Source organism: Anolis sagrei, chromosome 1, assembly GCF_037176765.1.
Source record: "Anolis sagrei isolate rAnoSag1 chromosome 1, rAnoSag1.mat, whole genome shotgun sequence".
NCBI classification, from domain to species: domain Eukaryota; kingdom Metazoa; phylum Chordata; class Lepidosauria; order Squamata; family Dactyloidae; genus Anolis; species Anolis sagrei.
In genome coordinates, this window is record NC_090021.1 from 38520300 (window position 1) to 38538633 (window position 18334).

General features: G+C 42.3%; 1 protein-coding gene across 1 annotated transcript in view; it reads left to right on the forward strand.

The window, feature by feature from the left end:
* The window catches only part of LOC132761385 (calpain-2 catalytic subunit), a 56852-nt gene that overhangs the window by 11812 nt on the left and 26706 nt on the right, over positions 1-18334 (forward strand). The window contains exons 3-6 of the mRNA XM_060754201.2: positions 4945-5063; positions 7634-7767; positions 12547-12715; positions 13832-13915. Of these exons, the coding sequence (XP_060610184.2) occupies positions 4945-5063; positions 7634-7767; positions 12547-12715; positions 13832-13915 (506 nt within the window). The remainder of the gene's footprint in view (positions 1-4944; positions 5064-7633; positions 7768-12546; positions 12716-13831; positions 13916-18334) is intronic.

The window sequence follows — 18334 nt, forward strand, 5'->3', positions numbered from 1 at the left end:
TGTTCCACTTCAAAGCCCACAGTAGGATAGAGGGGGGAAAACAAAAAGTTATATTCTTAACAGCAGTAGTCTTATCAACTGTCTTCCTCCCCACCCACTCCCACTTAAAAATATTATATCTTACGTGCAACCTTGGTGAGTAAAATGAGAGAGCCTCACAGCATGGCAACACACTGATGAGGAATAATGCATACATGAATTTTTATTATGCAAATATGCTCTTTTTTTCCTGAGGAGGAGACATCTGCCATCAACATTAGAGGGGAAACACCAGATTATAGTAAAGGTCATTGCTGTGATACCATGGCAACATCCTTCGAGAAATATATACATGTTGAACATACTTCCTTTTATGTGAATATCATTGTTTCCTCTCTTTTTCTAAAATGACTCACCAGGGAGATTTTAGACATATTTCACTAACTGAGTCAGTATAATATACATATTGATATAATCACATTACAATTTGGGGAAGTGTGGTAAGCTACATATTAACGTGCATGAGGAGTCACTTCCAGCGGGGATGCCCTGTGTCCCAGAACTAAAACAGCTTGGGAGGGACACATAACAAAAAGGCCATTCGATGCAAATCAAGGTGGCCAATTGCAACATTCACACTTTCCTCAAACAGACAAGAGCTCTTTCTATCACCCTGGACGTTCCACAGATATATAAACCCCACTTGTCTAGTTTCCAACCTCTGAGGATGCCTGCCATAGATGTGGGCATAACATCAGGAGAGAATGCTTCTAGAACATGACCATACAGCCCGGAAAACTCACTGCAAACCAGTGATTCCGGCTATGAAAGTCTTTGACAACACAGTTTCCCCTCCTATCCATAGGGCAGAAGACCTTTCTGGGTTTAAAACTGATGGGGGCAAATTGGGTGGGATGGGTTGGTGTGGCCTGACTCTGTACAGTTCAGTGAGCGGGGTGTGTGGCTCCTGGAAATCTGGAAATTACCCGTCCCAACTGTAAACCATTAAATTTGGTTAATGATAATATTCTGATTAGTTAAAACAAGTTCTATAGAGGAAAAATAATCTGAAGCTTTATATGCATGATTATAAAACTTATGGCCATTGTTTCCTTCTTATAACTGTGATGATTCCAGAATTATTGACAGTAAAATATACACAAAGTTTTAGTAGTCTGAAGCACAGAATTAGAATATCTGTATAACCATTATTTTCGTATCAGGAGCAATTTGAGAAACTGCAAGTTTGGTTATTATATTGATTTATTATATTGGTTATATTGCAAGTTGCAAGACACAACTTGCAATATAACCAATATGATAAATCAATATAATAACAATAATTGCATATTACATAACACACTTTACACTGCACGACATGATTGACATGCTGTTTTAAAATACCGTACTCGGTTCTCTTCTTGACTCAAGCATGTGGGGACCGGATTTAAATAGGATCTGTTGTGCACAAGTTCAAATTGCTTTTTTCTGTAAAATTTGCATTTCTTCTCCACAAAAGCTTTATATGTGATCAAAATTTTCTTTGATTTCTCTCCACCCCACCCCTATTTTTATATCTATATGTTGAACTTCAAAGGGAAAGTAGTTTGAGAGTAAGGTGTCAGTTCTCCAACAGGATCTGCATGGTTTCTTATAAATAAAAAGTGCAATCTACAATATGTATTTAATGTCACATAAAGTATCATATTTCTTGAGATGAAAGCTGTGAAAGTCAGACATCTTGCCTTCCAGCAGTGTCTTGATTTGAGAGCTCGATTTAGACATCTCCAGTTCTGCAATCTTATCCTTGTAGGATACTGACAAACATCATTTCTGCAAGCTGGAGTAGGAACTATGATTCGACAGAAGCCCTGGGAACCATTCACATTATGAGAGTAGTGTAGATAATGAGGAGACATTTGGATGAGTCAAATGACATTGTTCCAATACAAATTCTCCGAGACTGGATAAGTAAGGACAGCAATAATTTCCTTTCCTATATGGTTCCTCCATTTATTTGTGAACTTCCCTCCTGCCTGACGTTTGGATCTCTACTTTCTTTTTGCTGACAAAGACCTCTTTATCTAGTTGTTAGAGAATCAGAAGGATCTTTCTATCTTCTATATACATTTTTCAGAAGGGCAAATTATTTTTGAGAGCCAACATGGTTTGATTGGTAGACTAAGACTCTGGGAAACCAGGGTTCAACTAACCCCTTGTCTATGGAACGGCTTAGGCAATGGTACTGGAATATGAGTTTAACAGAAAGAGATGGTGATTATATGTTTTAATGGATTTTTATATGGATTTTTATTATGTTATGCTAAATGTTTTAATGGTATTTATTACTGTTGTGGCATCAAATTTCTGCCAATTTGTAAGCCGCCTTGAGTCGCCTTCAGACTGTGAAAGGCGGGATAGAAATACTGTAAATAAATAATAATAAATATGGCAACACAGTATTTGTTCTTGGGAAGTCTCAGCCTCAGATAAAGACAATTGGAAGCCACCTTTGGACAAACTGCCATGAAAATCCTGTGATAAGTTTGCCTTAGGGTCACCATAATTCAGATATGGCAAAGGCGTACAACAGTAAAAGTTATCTGTATGCACAATCTGGAGCTCATTATCTTCCGGTCATTCATTTGCCTCTAACAATGTGATCGGCATTAAGGTGCACAAAATACTTTTTACACAAATACAACAGTGAATAAGTCAATTGATAGTTTCTGTTTAAAAATTTGTTTTACAGTGAAGCAGCATTGTTTGCAACCATGAAATACGGTTTGGCATACTATTGCATTGTTTGTCTCTGGCTGCAGCCAGTTCGAATCGCTCCGTACATGCCCTGAAGCATAAACAACATTCCACTCCCAGCATGAAGTATCATTTGCACAAAAGATGACACCATAGCAAATAACTCCTCTTGTCTATGAATGGATGAGCACAGAAAATAAAACTGAGTGCCTCCATCTAGTGATTTTTATCCCTGGCTGTGTGTGGAGTGCATGCCATACTCAGGAGTAGAGTTATTTAGCTAAATCAAATGGTACCAGAAGGATGCTAAGATATTGCTGGAAATACCACTGGAGCTGGTGTATTCAGGGTGCAGTGGCTTTGTTGCTCTATGTGTGTGTGTGTGTGTTGTGATGCAGGTTATACGCTGGGAGCATTTCCCATCACTGCAAATCATTGTCTTCCTCTCTGTATGACTCACTCTGGAGGTCTATCCAGAGTCCCTTCCTGTTGTCCTTCCACCAGTAGCCACTGATTGCCATTTGTGGACGTGGTTTTAATATTGGTGTTTTTTTTAAAAAAGAAAGTATATGTTAGAATATTTTTAAATCTACAACGTTTTAACATATTATTAAATTTATTTGTTGCTTCAGAATGATAATCTGTTTCACTGCGTCTTAAACTGTGGGTCCCACATATTAATTTGGCACAGTAAAAGGTTTCTGAACACGACCCATTTACACAAATGTGTTAGCAATAATGTGCAGTGTTTACAGTGGACACTGCAGAAAATGTTTCACCCAGGCCTGTAGCCAGGATTTTGTTTCGGGGGGGGGGGCTGATTTTTTTTCAGGGGGGGCTCGGGGGGGCTGAGTTTCGGGGGGGCTGAGTCTGAGTGAAAGAGGGTCTAGCCTAGCAAACCTTTTGTATCATTACCCCAACACCCCCATGCATATGGGATATATTGAGTATGGTGATCAGATCATGATATGAATAAACATAACAGTTTAAATAATGCACCAGTAAGGCCTTTTCGCGAACCACCATGAGAATTTCAGGGGGGGGGGGGGCTGAAGCCCCCCGAGCGCCCCCCCCCCCCCCCCCGGCTACATGCCTGGTTTCAGCTGTACTCCACAAAATGGAAAATCAGCCTGTTTAGTAAGCCTTGCAAATGCTGATTTATTATCAGCAAACATTTGGTCTGTATACCTATTTTATATATCTGGGGTTACGTCAAAATTCTCAGGCAGAACAGGGTTATGAGTAGAAAATGTTTAGGAAGTCCTTATGTATTGTATGTTTTACCCTGCAGTTTTTTTCTGTTTCTGTTTTAATTTTGTTGTGAGCTAAGTTTGGGGTCTGAAAGATAGACAGGGTACAAAATCAAATCAATAAATATATTATCACCAGCAGAGCTCCTCACAGGTCAACAGCTTAGGTGTTTTAAGGGATGTGAGGGAGACTGTAGCCATGGAACAAGGACATGGAAAATAGTGCAGTGCTGTGTTATTATTGCATAAACCACTAGGGACTAGATGTTCTCAAAAGCTTGTTTAAACACCCAAGTCTTCAGATCCCTACAGAAGGAGGACAGTGTGGGGGCCTGCCTAATCTCCCTGGGGAGGGTGTTCCAGAGCCAGGGGGCTACCACCGAGAAGGCCCTCTCCCTTGTCCCTGCCAACTGCACTTGTGACGGTGGCAGGACCGAGAGGAGGGCCTACCTGGCAGATCTTAACACTCATGTAGATTCATAGGGGAGGATGCGATCACGAAGATAGGCAGGGCCCGAACCATTTAGGGCTTTATAGGTGATGACCTGCACTTTGAAATGAGACCGGAAACTTATCGGCAGCCAGTGGAGCTGCTTTAGTAGGAGCATTGGGTGCTCCCTAAAGCCAGTTCCAATTAGTAGCCTGTCTGCCAATCTTTGCACCCATTGCAGTTTCCGAGCCGTCTTCAAAGACAGCCCCACGTAGAGTGCATTACAGTAATCCAATTTTGACGTAACTAAGGCATTGGCCACCATGACCAAACCCTTGAGTTCCTACTCTGCTGGTATTTCAGTAGCATTGCATCCCTTCTTGTAGTGTATTAGGGCCAATGATCTGGTGTCTTCGGGGCCCTGGCCTGGACTTACCTAAATGCTCCTTGTTAGCATTGGTGAGTCTCAAAAGCAAACCATTTCTATCTTAGTTATGGAGTTGATATTACTTTTTCTTGTTTCCACAGGAGACTGTTGGCTTCTGGCTGCCATTGCTTCTCTCACACTAAATGAAGAAATTCTGGCTAGAGTTGTTCCCAGTGATCAGAGCTTTCAAGACAGATATGCAGGGATCTTCCATTTCCAGGTACTACAGATACTTGCCTTCTTTCCTTTTCCGATGCAAAATTGTTGGAACGTACAGAGTAAGTCCTTCCCAAACAAAGACATTTTCCAGGAACTTTATACTGCATTCTTGTAATATTTTATTAAGTACTGCATGTTCTTATATCAAATGATACTCCCATTCATTTAGATGAAAGGACATGAACATTTTGAAGCATGCAGGGACTAAAGGCAATGACTTACCTTCCTCCCACTCTGCTGTTGGAGATTATTCCTTTAGCAGAAAGAGTTATTCGGATGATCTCTCTTGTTAGTTAGATTGCTCTCTTCTGATTTCCAGGCTAAATATACCCAGTTTATAAGGCATGATTATTTGGCACTGATACAGTTAGCTCTCCCAACAGCAGAAGCCCAAAGTTTGAGAAGTTGCTTTATCTTTTAATGTAATGCGTGTTGGAAATAGCAACCTTCCAAGCCTTCACTATTTGTTTGTTAATGTATATCTTTGCTTATCTGTATTGTATGTATATATTGATTTGCCAGTTTGACCTCTTTGGTGTGCGAGGGGGTACAGATATGTGATTGTATTGAACATGTATTGAACATGTTCGGATTCAAGTTTTCATTTTGTCATCAGTATGCTTTTGGACTGCGAGAAGATCCAACCAGTCCATCCTCCAGGAAATAAAGCCCGACTGCTCACTGGAGGGAAAGATACTAGAGACAAAGTTGAAGTACTTTGGCCACATCATGAGGAGACAGGAAAGCCTAGAGAAGACAATTATGCTGGGGAAAGTGGAAGGCAAAAGGAAGAGGGGCCGACCAAGGGCAAGATGGATGGATAGCATCCTTGAAGTGACTGGACTGACCTTGAGGGAGCTGGGGGTGGTAACGGCCGACAGGGAGTTCTGGCGTAGGCTGGTCCATGAGGTCACGAAGAGTCGGAGACGACTGAACGAATGAACAACAACAACAACATGCTTTTGGACTTCAGTGTTAGCAGTTTGCTTTAGACCTCAGTGGAGGTGGGTGCCATGTGCTTTTGGACTTCAATGGAAGCAGATGTCATTTAGACTTATGCAGGAACCATTTACAATATGTTCGCTTTGAGAAGCGGTTAGTACTGTATACTTAAAGACTTTGGACTATTGACTATTGATTAAGAATGATGCCCTGCATTCTCAACACAGAGAAACTACATCCTATCTGTAACTGAACTTTAATAAGAAATGTGCCTGTAAGGTGAATTAATATAAGATGTTTATGAGTAAACAAGATATGTTACTTTTTAAAGCAGACTTTGTTTTGTTTTGTTTTGTTTTTGTCTCTGAGTGCATATGTTAAACTAAGAGATTTCAAGGGAGAGTATATGTTTTGGGCAATTTCAACTTCAAAAAAATCTTTAAATCTCTGCTAGCCAAATATATGTATTTGTGCAGTGGCATGTCTTTGTCCCTGGCAGTTCAAAGGCATGGTTTATCTGTTTAACAGCTGAGTTACCTGTGTGCCATTACATGAATGGCACATGCTTGTGAATATCACTTTTTCAAAAGGTTTACTTCTAACAAGGTCATGCCTTTCCTTGGCTAGTGGTTTTCAAAAGGGGGTCTCCAGATGTTCATGAAGATTCACATTTGCCAAAAGGATATGACATCATTTTTCCTTTTCAAAAAGGTTATGAATCCAATCCCCCCCCCCCAAAACTTAGTTGCCATTATAGTTTCTAACCCCTCAAGTAGTTAATTTCTGGTGTAGCTTTCTTTTCAAAAGTAACGTTTTATTTTATTAAGGAATAAACTAACATGGTTGCTTTTTAAAATCTTTTAAGGAGTGACTTTGAGAGTTGAGTGCTCAAACTGAAGGACTACAAAGGTGTTATTGCAGCTCACCTATGTAATAATATGCAAAATAATTTATTTATCAGTCATTTTTATGTAGCTCAAACTCCAAAAATAATACCAATAAGTTACAGGAAGAGATGTGCATAGAGTTGCACTAAAAAAAATCAGCAACTTCCACACAGGACAATGAAAGGGGCACCATCCTTCAACGGTTCCCCCTTTCTCCTCCATTTTCCTATTTCTATTTTGCTTTCTTGAAGTTCAGAACAGCAATCCAGCATAATGCCAAGTGATGCATTTCTTCAATCATCATTCTTTTCCCTCCTCTGGACTAATTTAGTGCCAAGAAAACTCCTATTGTGTTGCCGCACATCAGAATCGACTTGAAGGCATACAATGCAATAAGGCCTCCTGTCTTATTGCATCTGGCAGAGAAACAGCCACATCATCCTCGAATAAATTATGGCTGCCTAAAATAACTACAGCATTCCTTAAAATGTAAAAGTTTGGCTCTTTAAATTAGTGGAATTTGACGCTGCTATAAGGAGTCAAACAACCCGATAAGTTAATAAACTAACTATTTCTCCCAAACTGTCCTTTTCCCCTGTGAGTAAGGTGGCAGCATTACTCTCAGAGTGTAAATTTACCTAAATTTGTCTCATGTTAGGCACTGGCAATGTTTTTTGGTTATAGTCAATTCCAATAAATGTAACATAATATAGATTGGATTCTTGTATTTTCTCCCTTTCAGTTTTGGCAGTATGGAGAATGGACGGATGTGGTGATTGATGACAGGCTGCCAACCAAAAATGGGGAGCTCCTTTTTGTCCACTCAGCAGAAGGGACTGAGTTCTGGAGTGCACTGTTGGAGAAGGCCTATGCCAAGTAAGTGGGCCCATTAAAATTATTGCTTAGTACAGCATAAAGTAAGGTTCTGCGTTTGTTTGTTTTCCTTTGACATCTTTGCTTTGAAACAAGAAACCACTGAAGGAGTTAGCAGCACAGAATGGCTTTATAATATAGATAATGTAACTATCAATAAACATAAAAGTAGCTCATGGGTATATTTTAATATTTTTAACAAAGGTCATGATTGGCCAAAGTATTAAAAGTAGACAAGGAACATTCATGTGCAAGAAGCAGTTTTATATAAGATCCACAATCAGGATGTCTCATATTTTAAAGTTACTAGTAGCACTGCACTGCATCATGGATTTGGATTTTCAATGTTCCCATGCATTTGGTTTTCCTTATTAGAATTTCTCTGTAACTATGTGCCCCATGAAGCAAAACCTACATATACTCATTAGCTATGGTTACTCTATGAAATTCATAGAGTCACTGTAAGTCAACAGGCAACTGGGGGACATGAGAGAAGCCTCCTCGCAGGATTGCAAGACATCCGGGCGTCCCCTGGGCAACGTCTTCGTAGACGGCCGATTCTCTCAACCCAGAAGCAACCGGAGACAACTTGAAGAATGCAAACAAGGAAGCAAAACAACCAACGGTCCTTTTCAGGACCAACCATGACAATAATCGCAATCAACATCGAAGGCATGTCAGCTGCCAAAGAACAACTGCTCTATGAACTGTGCCGAGATAAGAAATGTGACGTGCTGTGTGTCCAAGAAACACACAGGGATGAACGACAGAAATGACCCAAAGTTCCAGGAATGATCCTAGTAGCGGAAAGACCACATGCGCAGTATGGAAGTGCTGTCTTTGTCAAACCAGGCCTCCAAGTCAGCAGTGCCCACAACACTGAAGAAAACAATATCGAGGTTATAACAGTAGAGCTTAATAACATCACCATCACCTCTGTGTACAAGCCCCCAAATGAAGATTTCTGCTTCTCCTCCCCCGAGAACTTTGACAGGCACCAAAGGGCGGTAGTAATTGGTGACTTCAACAGCCATAGCCATGTATGGGGCTATGCCCAAGAGGACAGAAATGGAGAGGCTGTCCTGTCCCGGTCTGAACTGCACAAACTATCACTCATCCATGATAGCAAGCTCCCACCATCCTACAACAGCGGGAGATGGCACCGAGGTTATAACCCAGACCTCTTATTTGTGAGCGACAGCATCGTACAGCAATGCACCAAATCAGTGGGACCACCAATCCCAAACACACAGCACCGACCAATAATATGCCAACTGTTCCCAACAATAAGGCCTCAGGAAGTTCGATTTAAACGAAGATACAACTTCAGAAAGGCAGATTGGACTAAATTCTCAGACATGTTAGACGACATGATCACATCGGTCGCGCCAGTCCCTGAGGAATACGAACATTTTATTGAAATAGTGAAAACCTGCTCACGGGCCTCTATACCGAGAGGCTGCAGAACCCACTACCTCCAGGGCATTACTCCTGAAACAGCTGCCTTGTTGGAAAACTATTACAGGCTCCACAACGAAGACCCATTCAGTGAGCAGACTCTTCAGGCAGCGCAGAGCATTGTGTCCTCCATCTCTGAAGCCAAGAAAGAACAGTGGATCAAGCTGATCACAGAGGTCGACATGGGCAGGAGCAGCCAGAAGGCGTGGAGGCTGCTGAGAGGGCTGAGCAACGATCCCTCACAAACTAATACCCATGCCAACATGAAGGCAGATCAGATAGCACACCAACTCTTGAAGAATGGGAAACCCAACCTTGCCACCAAAGTAGGAAAGAAACCAATAGCCAGACAACCAGAGATTGAGAACAACAACCTCCATGAACCCTTTACATCTACTGAATTGGACATGGCTCTCAACAAATGTAAGAATGGCAAAGCAGCTGGCTTGGATGATCTACGGATGGAACAAATCAAGAACTTTGGTCCAAAAGCAAGGCGCTGGCTGCTGGAGCTGATGAACAACTGCACTGCATCCTGTCAGATCCCCAAAATCTGGAGGAAAGCAAGAGTCATCGCCATCTTGAAGCCAGGCAAAGACCGTAATGACCCAAAAAGCTACAGACCAATCTCCCTGTTGTGCCACCTCTACAAAGTTCTGGAGAGACTTATTTTGCATAGAATTATGGAAAATATAGACCCCTGTCTGATCCCACAGCAAGCTGGCTTCAGAAAAGGCAAAAGCTGCACATCGCAAGTGCTGAACCTGACCCAGCACATAGAAGATGGCTTTGAAAGGCAGCAGATCACAGGAGCTGTCTTCATAGACTTGTCAGCAGCCTATGATACTGTGAACCACCGCCTCCTCCTGAGAAAAATGTATAATATCACAAAGGACTACCACCTCACCCGCCTCATAGGAAACCTGCTACAAAACAGGAGCTTTTTTGTTGAGTTCCGGGGCCAGAGAAGCAGATGGCGGAAACAGAAGAACGGCCTGCCTCAGGGGAGCGTGCTTGCTCCATCCATGTTCAACATCTACACAAATGACCAGCCACTGCCAGAAGGGACAGAGAGTTTCATCTATGCTGACGATCGTGCCATTACTGCTCAAGCAGGGAGCTTTGAGATGGTAGAACAGAAGCTCTCCGAAGCTCTAGGTGCTCTTACTGCCTATTACAGGGAAAACCATCTGATCCCTAATCCATCTAAAACACAGACATGCGCCTTTCACCTTAAGAACAGACAAGCATCCCGAGCTCTGAGGATTACCTGGGAAGGAATCCCACTGGAGCATTGCAGCGCACCCAAATACCTGGGAGTCACTTTGGACCGTGCTCTGACCTACAAGAAGCACTGCCTGAACATCAAACAAAAAGTGGGCGCTAGAAACAACATCATACGAAAGCTGACTGGCACAACCTGGGGATCACAACCAGACACAGTGAAGACATCTGCCCTTGCGCTATGCTACTCTGCTGCTGAGTATGCATGCCCAGTGTGGAACACATCTCATCACACTAAAACAGTGGATGTGGCTCTTAATGAGACATGCTGCATTATCACGGGGTGTCTGCGACCCACACCACTGGAGAAATTACACTGCTTAGCCGGTATTGCACCACCTGACATCCGCCGGGAAGTAGCAGCCAATAGTGAAAGGACCAAGGCAGAGACATCTCCAGCTCATCCCCTGTTTGGGTATCAGCCAGCACGTCAACGACTTAAATCAAGACATAGTTTTCTTAGAACTACAGAGACACTCGCTGGAACACCCCAGCAAGCGAGAGTCCAAAAGTGGCAGGCCCAAACCCAGCACCTCAATTCATGGGTGATACCAGATGAGAGACTCCCCCCTGGGCACTCAGAAGACTGGGCGACTTGGAAGGCGCTGAACAGATTGCGCTCTGGCACCACGAGATGCAGAGCCAATCTTAAGAAATGGGGCTACAGGGTGGAATCCTAGGCATGCGAGTGCGGAGAAGAACAAACCACTGACCACCTGCTGCAATGCACCCTGAAGCCCTGCCACATGCACGATGGAGGACCTTCTTGCGGCAACCCCAGAGGCACTCCAAGTGGCCAGATACTGGTCAAAGGACATTTAACCAAATACCAAATTTACAAAATCTGTGTGGTCTTTTTTCTTTCTTTTTTTTCTTTTTCTTTTTAATCTCTGTGTTTGTTTTGCTCTGTTAGAATTGTAATACAATGGTTGCTGATGACACGATAAATAAATAAATAACAGGCAACTGCTCATGCCATGTGCGTATACACCAGGTATGGGCAAACTTCATCCCTCCAGGTGTTTTAGATTTCAACTCCTATAATTACTAACAGCCTACTATATAGCTATCTCTCATGCACTAAATTGTTGTTCATTCGTTCAGTCGTCTCCGACTCTTCGTGACCTCATGGACCAGCCTACGCCAGAGTTCCCTGTCGGCCGTCACCACCCCCAGCTCCCTCAAGGTCAGTCCAGTCACTTCAAGGATGCCATCCATCCATCTTGCCCTTGGTCGGCCCCTCTTCCTTTTGCCTTCCACTTTCCCCAGCATAATTGTCTTCTCTAGGCTTTCCTGTCTCCTCATGATGTGGCCAAAGTACTTCAACTTTGTCTCTAGTATCTTTCCCTCCAGTGAACAGCCGGGCTTTATTTCCTGGAGGATGGACTGGTTGGATCTTCTCGCAGTCCAAGACACTCTCAGGACTTTCCTCCAACACCACAGCTCAAAAGCATCGATCTTCCTTCGCTCAGCCTTCCCTAAGGTCCAGCTCTCACATCCGTAGGTTACTACAGGGAATACCATGGCTTTGACTAGGCGGATCTTTGTTGCCAGTCTGATGTCTCTACTTTTCACTAAATTAGGGAAATATAAAACCATCACCCCTCTTAGCACTAGAATCTCACCCCAAAGCCACATCTTCCAACCAGCACTCAATTTTGATTGTTCAGCAGTGACTGCTTTAAAAAATAAATTAATTTTTATGTGCAGATTATTGTTGGCAGCATGCTGTCATTATTTGGTGACATCATGAAATATCAATGCATTCATGAGCTTTTCGTTGCCACTCTATTTGTTTGAAATAAATAAAAAGAAGTATATAACCAAACCATGCTAGGCTTTCCAACCTCACAGGAAGGTGATTAGGACGTGCTCATTACTCTCATTATAGTAACAAAATTTTCACTAACTATACTTCAGAATCACTTTTGAAACAATTTTGATGAGTTTTGAAAAAAGTATTCGTCAGTCGCACAGCTCTGTCTTCTATGCTTGTTGAAAGTTAAAATATTAAACATCACTGCTCTGCACTTTCTGTAGGGTGAATGGGTCGTATGAGGCTCTCTCTGGAGGAAGCACTACTGAGGGCTTTGAGGACTTCACGGGTGGAATTGCAGAGTGGTATGAACTGAGAAAAGCTCCACCAAATCTGTTCAGGATCATCCAGAAAGCTCTTCAAAAAGGTTCTCTCCTGGGATGTTCTATCGATGTAAGTTACTTCCGCTTTCTAGGTTGCTATCAAATTCTTTGTAACACAGGGCAAAGTGTCAGTTTGCTTTAATTGGGTTATTGTATTTTTGCATTGATTTCTACTCCTGCTATATTGTCCATGGAAAGCTGGAAAATGTGAAGCCCTTCTCAGTTTATAAGAAAGGCTGTACTCTGTCTCTTATGTGTCAGAAAAAGCTCAAACATGCATGACTGCGTAACATGCAACCCTTCATGTCATAGAGGGCTGGGAGGAGACATCTGTTGAGTAATGCAAAAGACACCTACATGTATTTGAATATGTTAGCTGAAACTCTGCATGGGAAGACAGAGAGAAAAGTTTCGTCTAAGCAGAACTCCACCTCCCCTCCCACAAGGCTGATTTTCCCCTGTGGCAATTGAGGAAGGCTGCAGTAGCTGAGAATCATCAGAGTAAGCCCCACCAACAGAAGAAAGGTGGTCCTCTGGAGATCCCAGTGGTTGATGTCATGTCCAACAATAGTGACACAGCTGAACAGTTCCTCTCTCCTCCTTCCATTTTCTCCTTTTGTCCTTCGCTTATTTCAGTTGCTTAATCCATTTAAAATACAGACGTGTGCTTTTCATCTTAAGGACAGACAAGGATCTTGAGCTCTGGATTACCTGGGAAGGAATCCCACTGGAGCATTGCAGCACACCCAAATACCTGGGAGTTACTCTGGACCATACTCTGGCTTATTTTACCTATCTAGCATGTTCTGCTGCTGACATGCCTTCAGAAGCCTCCATGCTATTTACACAATGTGCTTGGCGGTTTTGCAGACAAGATGGGACAGATGAGACAGACTGCGACATTGAAGCTAACTCCAGGTGCAAAGGATAGCATAGTCTGGGGAGAGGAGGGAGACTTCTTTCCTCACTCCATCCCAGAGAAGCTGCCACCTTAGCCATTCAACTTTGGCTGCCATTTTTTTTCAGACTGCCAGATTTGTCCTTCATTTTGCACCTGTTTTGAATAGGATTGAGTGCCTGCATGATGAAGAAATCAGCTGTTTTCTAATTTTCTAATTTCTAGAATTGCTCTTTATACTAATTTGTCTGTCATAGGAGCTTCTATTGACAATCCTTGTCTTTGCAGATCACAAGTGCTGCTGAGACGGAGGCAGTCACAACACAGAAGCTGGTTAAAGGGCATGCGTACTCTGTAACGGGTGCAGAAGAGGTAACTAGTCTGTTCTGAACAGGGAAATGTTGAAAGCACTGTCTTCGATATCACAGTGCTTCAGTTAGATGCTTCTGTTCTTGGGGATGGCATGGCACAGTCTTCTTTTGAAATGTTGGGCTATGCTGCCCTCTTATGGCTATACAGCCTCATAGAAGCCTGTCTAGCCTATCAGCACTCAAAAGGATATCCCTAAGGAATTTCCGAGAGGCAGTGTGATGTAGTGGTTTGAATGTTGGGTTGTGACTCTCTGGGCCCATCCAGACATGCCCAAAACAGTTTTACAGGAGGTGTCCAAATAACACCTCCAGTAAAAATGAATTAATGCAGAGTAAACCAGGTTTTCCCCAGTTTATTCCACATCAGTTAAACACTTCATTAGATACAGATCTTTATGAAAGATCCAGGTCTAATGTGGTGCTGGACCTTTGGGGACTGACTCCGGGGATCGCTTCCACAGTCCCAGGGGTGAGTCTCTGCAGCCATCCCGCTTCTTCTGGACTTTGAAAATCCTGGAGGAATGAGATGGCATCCACTCCCTCCCTCCAGCCCCTGATTTACCACCTAAAACTTACTGGAAATGTTCCCTGGCTGCCGTGGAGCCTCTCCTCACGTCCTTGTGGTGTGATAAAATGACACCTGAGTGGACTGGAAGAGGAGGCACGGAGGATTTTCCTCCTTACCCCTCCCCTCGGGCATCGTTTTCTCACGCCATGAAGACACAAGGAGAGGCTCTGTGGTGGCCAGGGACCATTTTTAGTATGTTTTAGGGAGTAACTGAGGGCTTCGAGGTGGTTTCATGTTATCCCAATTTCCGTTGGAATAGCATGTAGCCACCCTGGGAAGGAAATCCCAAGATTGTGGAAGGGGGTGGAGACTAGAACTTGTGCAGAAGCATTTTACTTTAACCCATTTCGGCATGGGTTTTGGCACTGTCTGGAAGTGCCCTCTGGAAGCCAGGGTTTGGATCCCCATTCAGCCATGGAATCCTGCTTGGGCAAATCACACTCTCAACCTCAGAGGATGGCAAAGGCTCCTCTGAAGAAACCTTACCAAGAAAACCCCATGATAGGTTCACTTAGAGTTGGAAATTACTTAAAGGCAAATAAAAACAGAAATGATTTCCTGTTGTGGCCTACAACAGTCATTACTATTAGCTTGATATGTTTTGAATATGCATAATATTTAAGGAAGTCATGAATAGCAAGGGGAAAACATTTTTTCTCTGGTTCCCACTGTTAGGGAAAACTACCCAAAAATATAGGAGAGCATCCAAAATACAAACAGGATACTTGGATGTGGCTCTAATAGGAAGTAAAGATGCAGAGTTCTGTCTTTAAAAAACCACAAAAGGTTTATTTACAATATTAAGAATAATAACTACATTTCTTCATAATTAAGAACTGGGTCTGAGCTACTCTATCTTTGCATTTGGCCCGCCCACTGTGTTTGATTTTCCATTATGTTATTTTGTACTGTTTATTTAGCTTGATTGGTTTGTTTATTTTATTGTGATATTATTTTGTTGTTTATATTTTATGTTGCTGTACTGTATTGCTGGGCTTGGCCTCATGTAAGCCGTTCCAAGTCCCCTTTGGGGAGATAGTGGCAGGGTATAAACAAAGATTATTATTATTATTATTATTATTATTATTATTATCGTTTCTAAAGTTTCAAGAGAGGGAAAAAACACCAGTCACTACATTTCTCTGACACACATGCAGAGAGAGATCTCAAAACACACAGTGCATTCAAAGATGTAAAAAGCTAAAGTCAGAAGTAAAGGCTTGTAGTTGAAAAATATCAGTTTTAAACAACCAATCAGAATGAGAACAGAAACAGAAAGAAGAAATTAGATACATTCCAACTGTCATACAAGAGACATGGGGGAAGAGAAACCCTCAGCCTATTCTAAGATAACTAACTTGTTCCTCATTGAGGACTAGAGACTTGGGCCGTGTGGGGCTGAATTCCAACACCCACCAGAATACTTAGAATCATAGAGTTGAAAGAGACCGCATAGATCATCCAGTCTAACCCCCTCATCCAGTCCAACATCTTATAATAGTGTACAGCAGGGCTAAATAACCTGCTGTCTTTCAGATGTGCTAAACATCCCATGATCCTCACTTCTCAGAGTTAAGACTTATGGGTAATGCAATCCAATATAATCATAAAGTTGCTTAGTCCTAGAATACATGCAGTTTAATAAATACACATTATCATCTTGTGATATAAAAGTGTCTGGATTGACTACAACAGCAAGCGTATAGTATCCTCCCAAACATACTTTTGTATTAACTTGCACTGTTTGTATTGATTTGCATGACACTGCCCTTCCATGTCAGAAATCTGTTCTGCAAAACATGCTAGTTTCCTTGCTGAGAAAGGGGAAGAGTATATGAGGTGTCTGTTGTTCATTCAGATTTGTATATCTGATATTATGCATGTTCCAACCCCGTGAGTTATTTCACATTTTTAAGCCTACCACTCAGATTTGAGGAGTGCTTCTGCCCAAACACTGCTGTGCTCTGTTCACCGCTTGTTTCTGCCAGTAAAGTTATCTGCTGAAATAGATCACATTCATTTGGAAAGGATTTTTCTAGCCCATGAAGAAGGTATGGCAGAAGTTGAAAAGAGAGAGAGTTTGCAAACCATGGGGTCTCATTGCTCATTTTGGAAGAGCCCCAGAGTAATTACGCTGGAAACATCCCTGTCCTTCTGATTAAAACGTTGTCCAAGGTTGAATCCTTGGCAGGCTGCATCAAAGCTGGGCAAAATAATGAGCAATTGGCAGAAGTTTGATTGCAGCAGGCCTTGGATGTTTTGGCTTTAGCATTTCAGAGCGTAAACAGGCAGAAGGAAGCATGCTGCTCTAATTGAGAGATAAACCGAGAATAGACCTGTTTGAGAGATAAACTGAAAAGCTTTCTCTGGAGAGTTCCGCGAAGCTATTTAGTTTCAGCCCAAAAACCACTGCAGATTGGTACTGATGCTGACTGAATACCTACCGAAGTACGTATTCAGAGGGAATTATTTTCATGACTGAGTAGAAAGTTGAATCCACATCCCAATCCTTGAGGAGCCAGAGAAACAAGAATAGAACCCATTAACTTCACTGGGATTTACTTCCAAGCTCTAGTTGCTGGTAGCTCCCATATCAGTGGGCACTGAATTTGCTGGTTAAAGTTGCTCTTCTGAGCCCATTTTGTGTCAGGTACCTTGGAGAACTCATTTCACTTTTAGGCTAGAACACAGAACAAATTCTTTACCTTACTGGTATGAGAGCCTCCAGCCCACTACTTCTGAGTAGTCATATCTGAGATTACATAGCAAGTCGTTTTACATTTCTCTCCTTACATCTTTTCGGCGCCTCAGAATTCATACTGAATTTGCTACTGAAATTAGAGACAAACAACTGTTGAAGAATTACTTGAAACATCTTTTCCTCTCTATTTTGTACCTAATCTGTACAAGTAGATCAGTGGTTCCCAACCTTTTCTTTGACCAGGGGCCACTGGACTAGGATCACTTTGACCAGGGACCACTTTGACCAGGGACGATTCTCTAACATTAGTACCAGAAGGGCTACAAATCAATTTTGGTCAATTTTAGATTCGGTTTGGTTATTTGGGGTGATGATTCAGAAAATTGCATTGGATATTCAATACAATACAATACAAAACTTTATTATGGTCACTGACAAGCACAAAACAGGGCACAAGCGCCCTGGGAAGGGGATAGACCACATCTGCTCTAGTTTCTGATACAGAATATATGCCATCCAGTAGTTGCCATCTGCTCTCCCACAGAAAACCATATTTAATAATCTAGAGCTGATGTGAATTATCTGATGCAATTTTCTGAATCAGCACCCCAAATAATACCTGGAACAAGCCTAAAAACTAAGACATCAAGGGGCCGCCACTTCTAGGTGCCACGTGGCATAGCTCTGCTCAGGGGGAGAGAAGTGGAGGAGAAGCAGCAGTAAGAAGGCTTGCTGTCATTCTTTTATTGTCATTCCTTTCATGGGTAATCAGCCTCTCCCCTCCCAATATACCTGTTGTCTCATCACTATAAGAGGGTTTATAGTCGCTCTTGTTGCAACAGTGCAGTAACTGTGAGGCTGCGGACCATATTTTAGTTCTTAGGGACAACTGGTGGTCCATGGGCCACAGGGTGGGAGCCACTGAGGTTAATCCACATTTTAAAAAATTATGTATGTGCCTTCAAGTTGCCTGTCAAGTCATAGTAACTCCATGCATTTCACAGGGCTTTCTTAGACAAGGAATACTCAGGGGAAATTTTTCTTTTTCTGAAGAGTGCATGATTTTCATTGACAGTATCCCATCCAAGAACTGACCCCGTTTAACATCTGAGATCAGGTGGGATCTGTTGTCTTTTGTGTGTTTAGGCCGT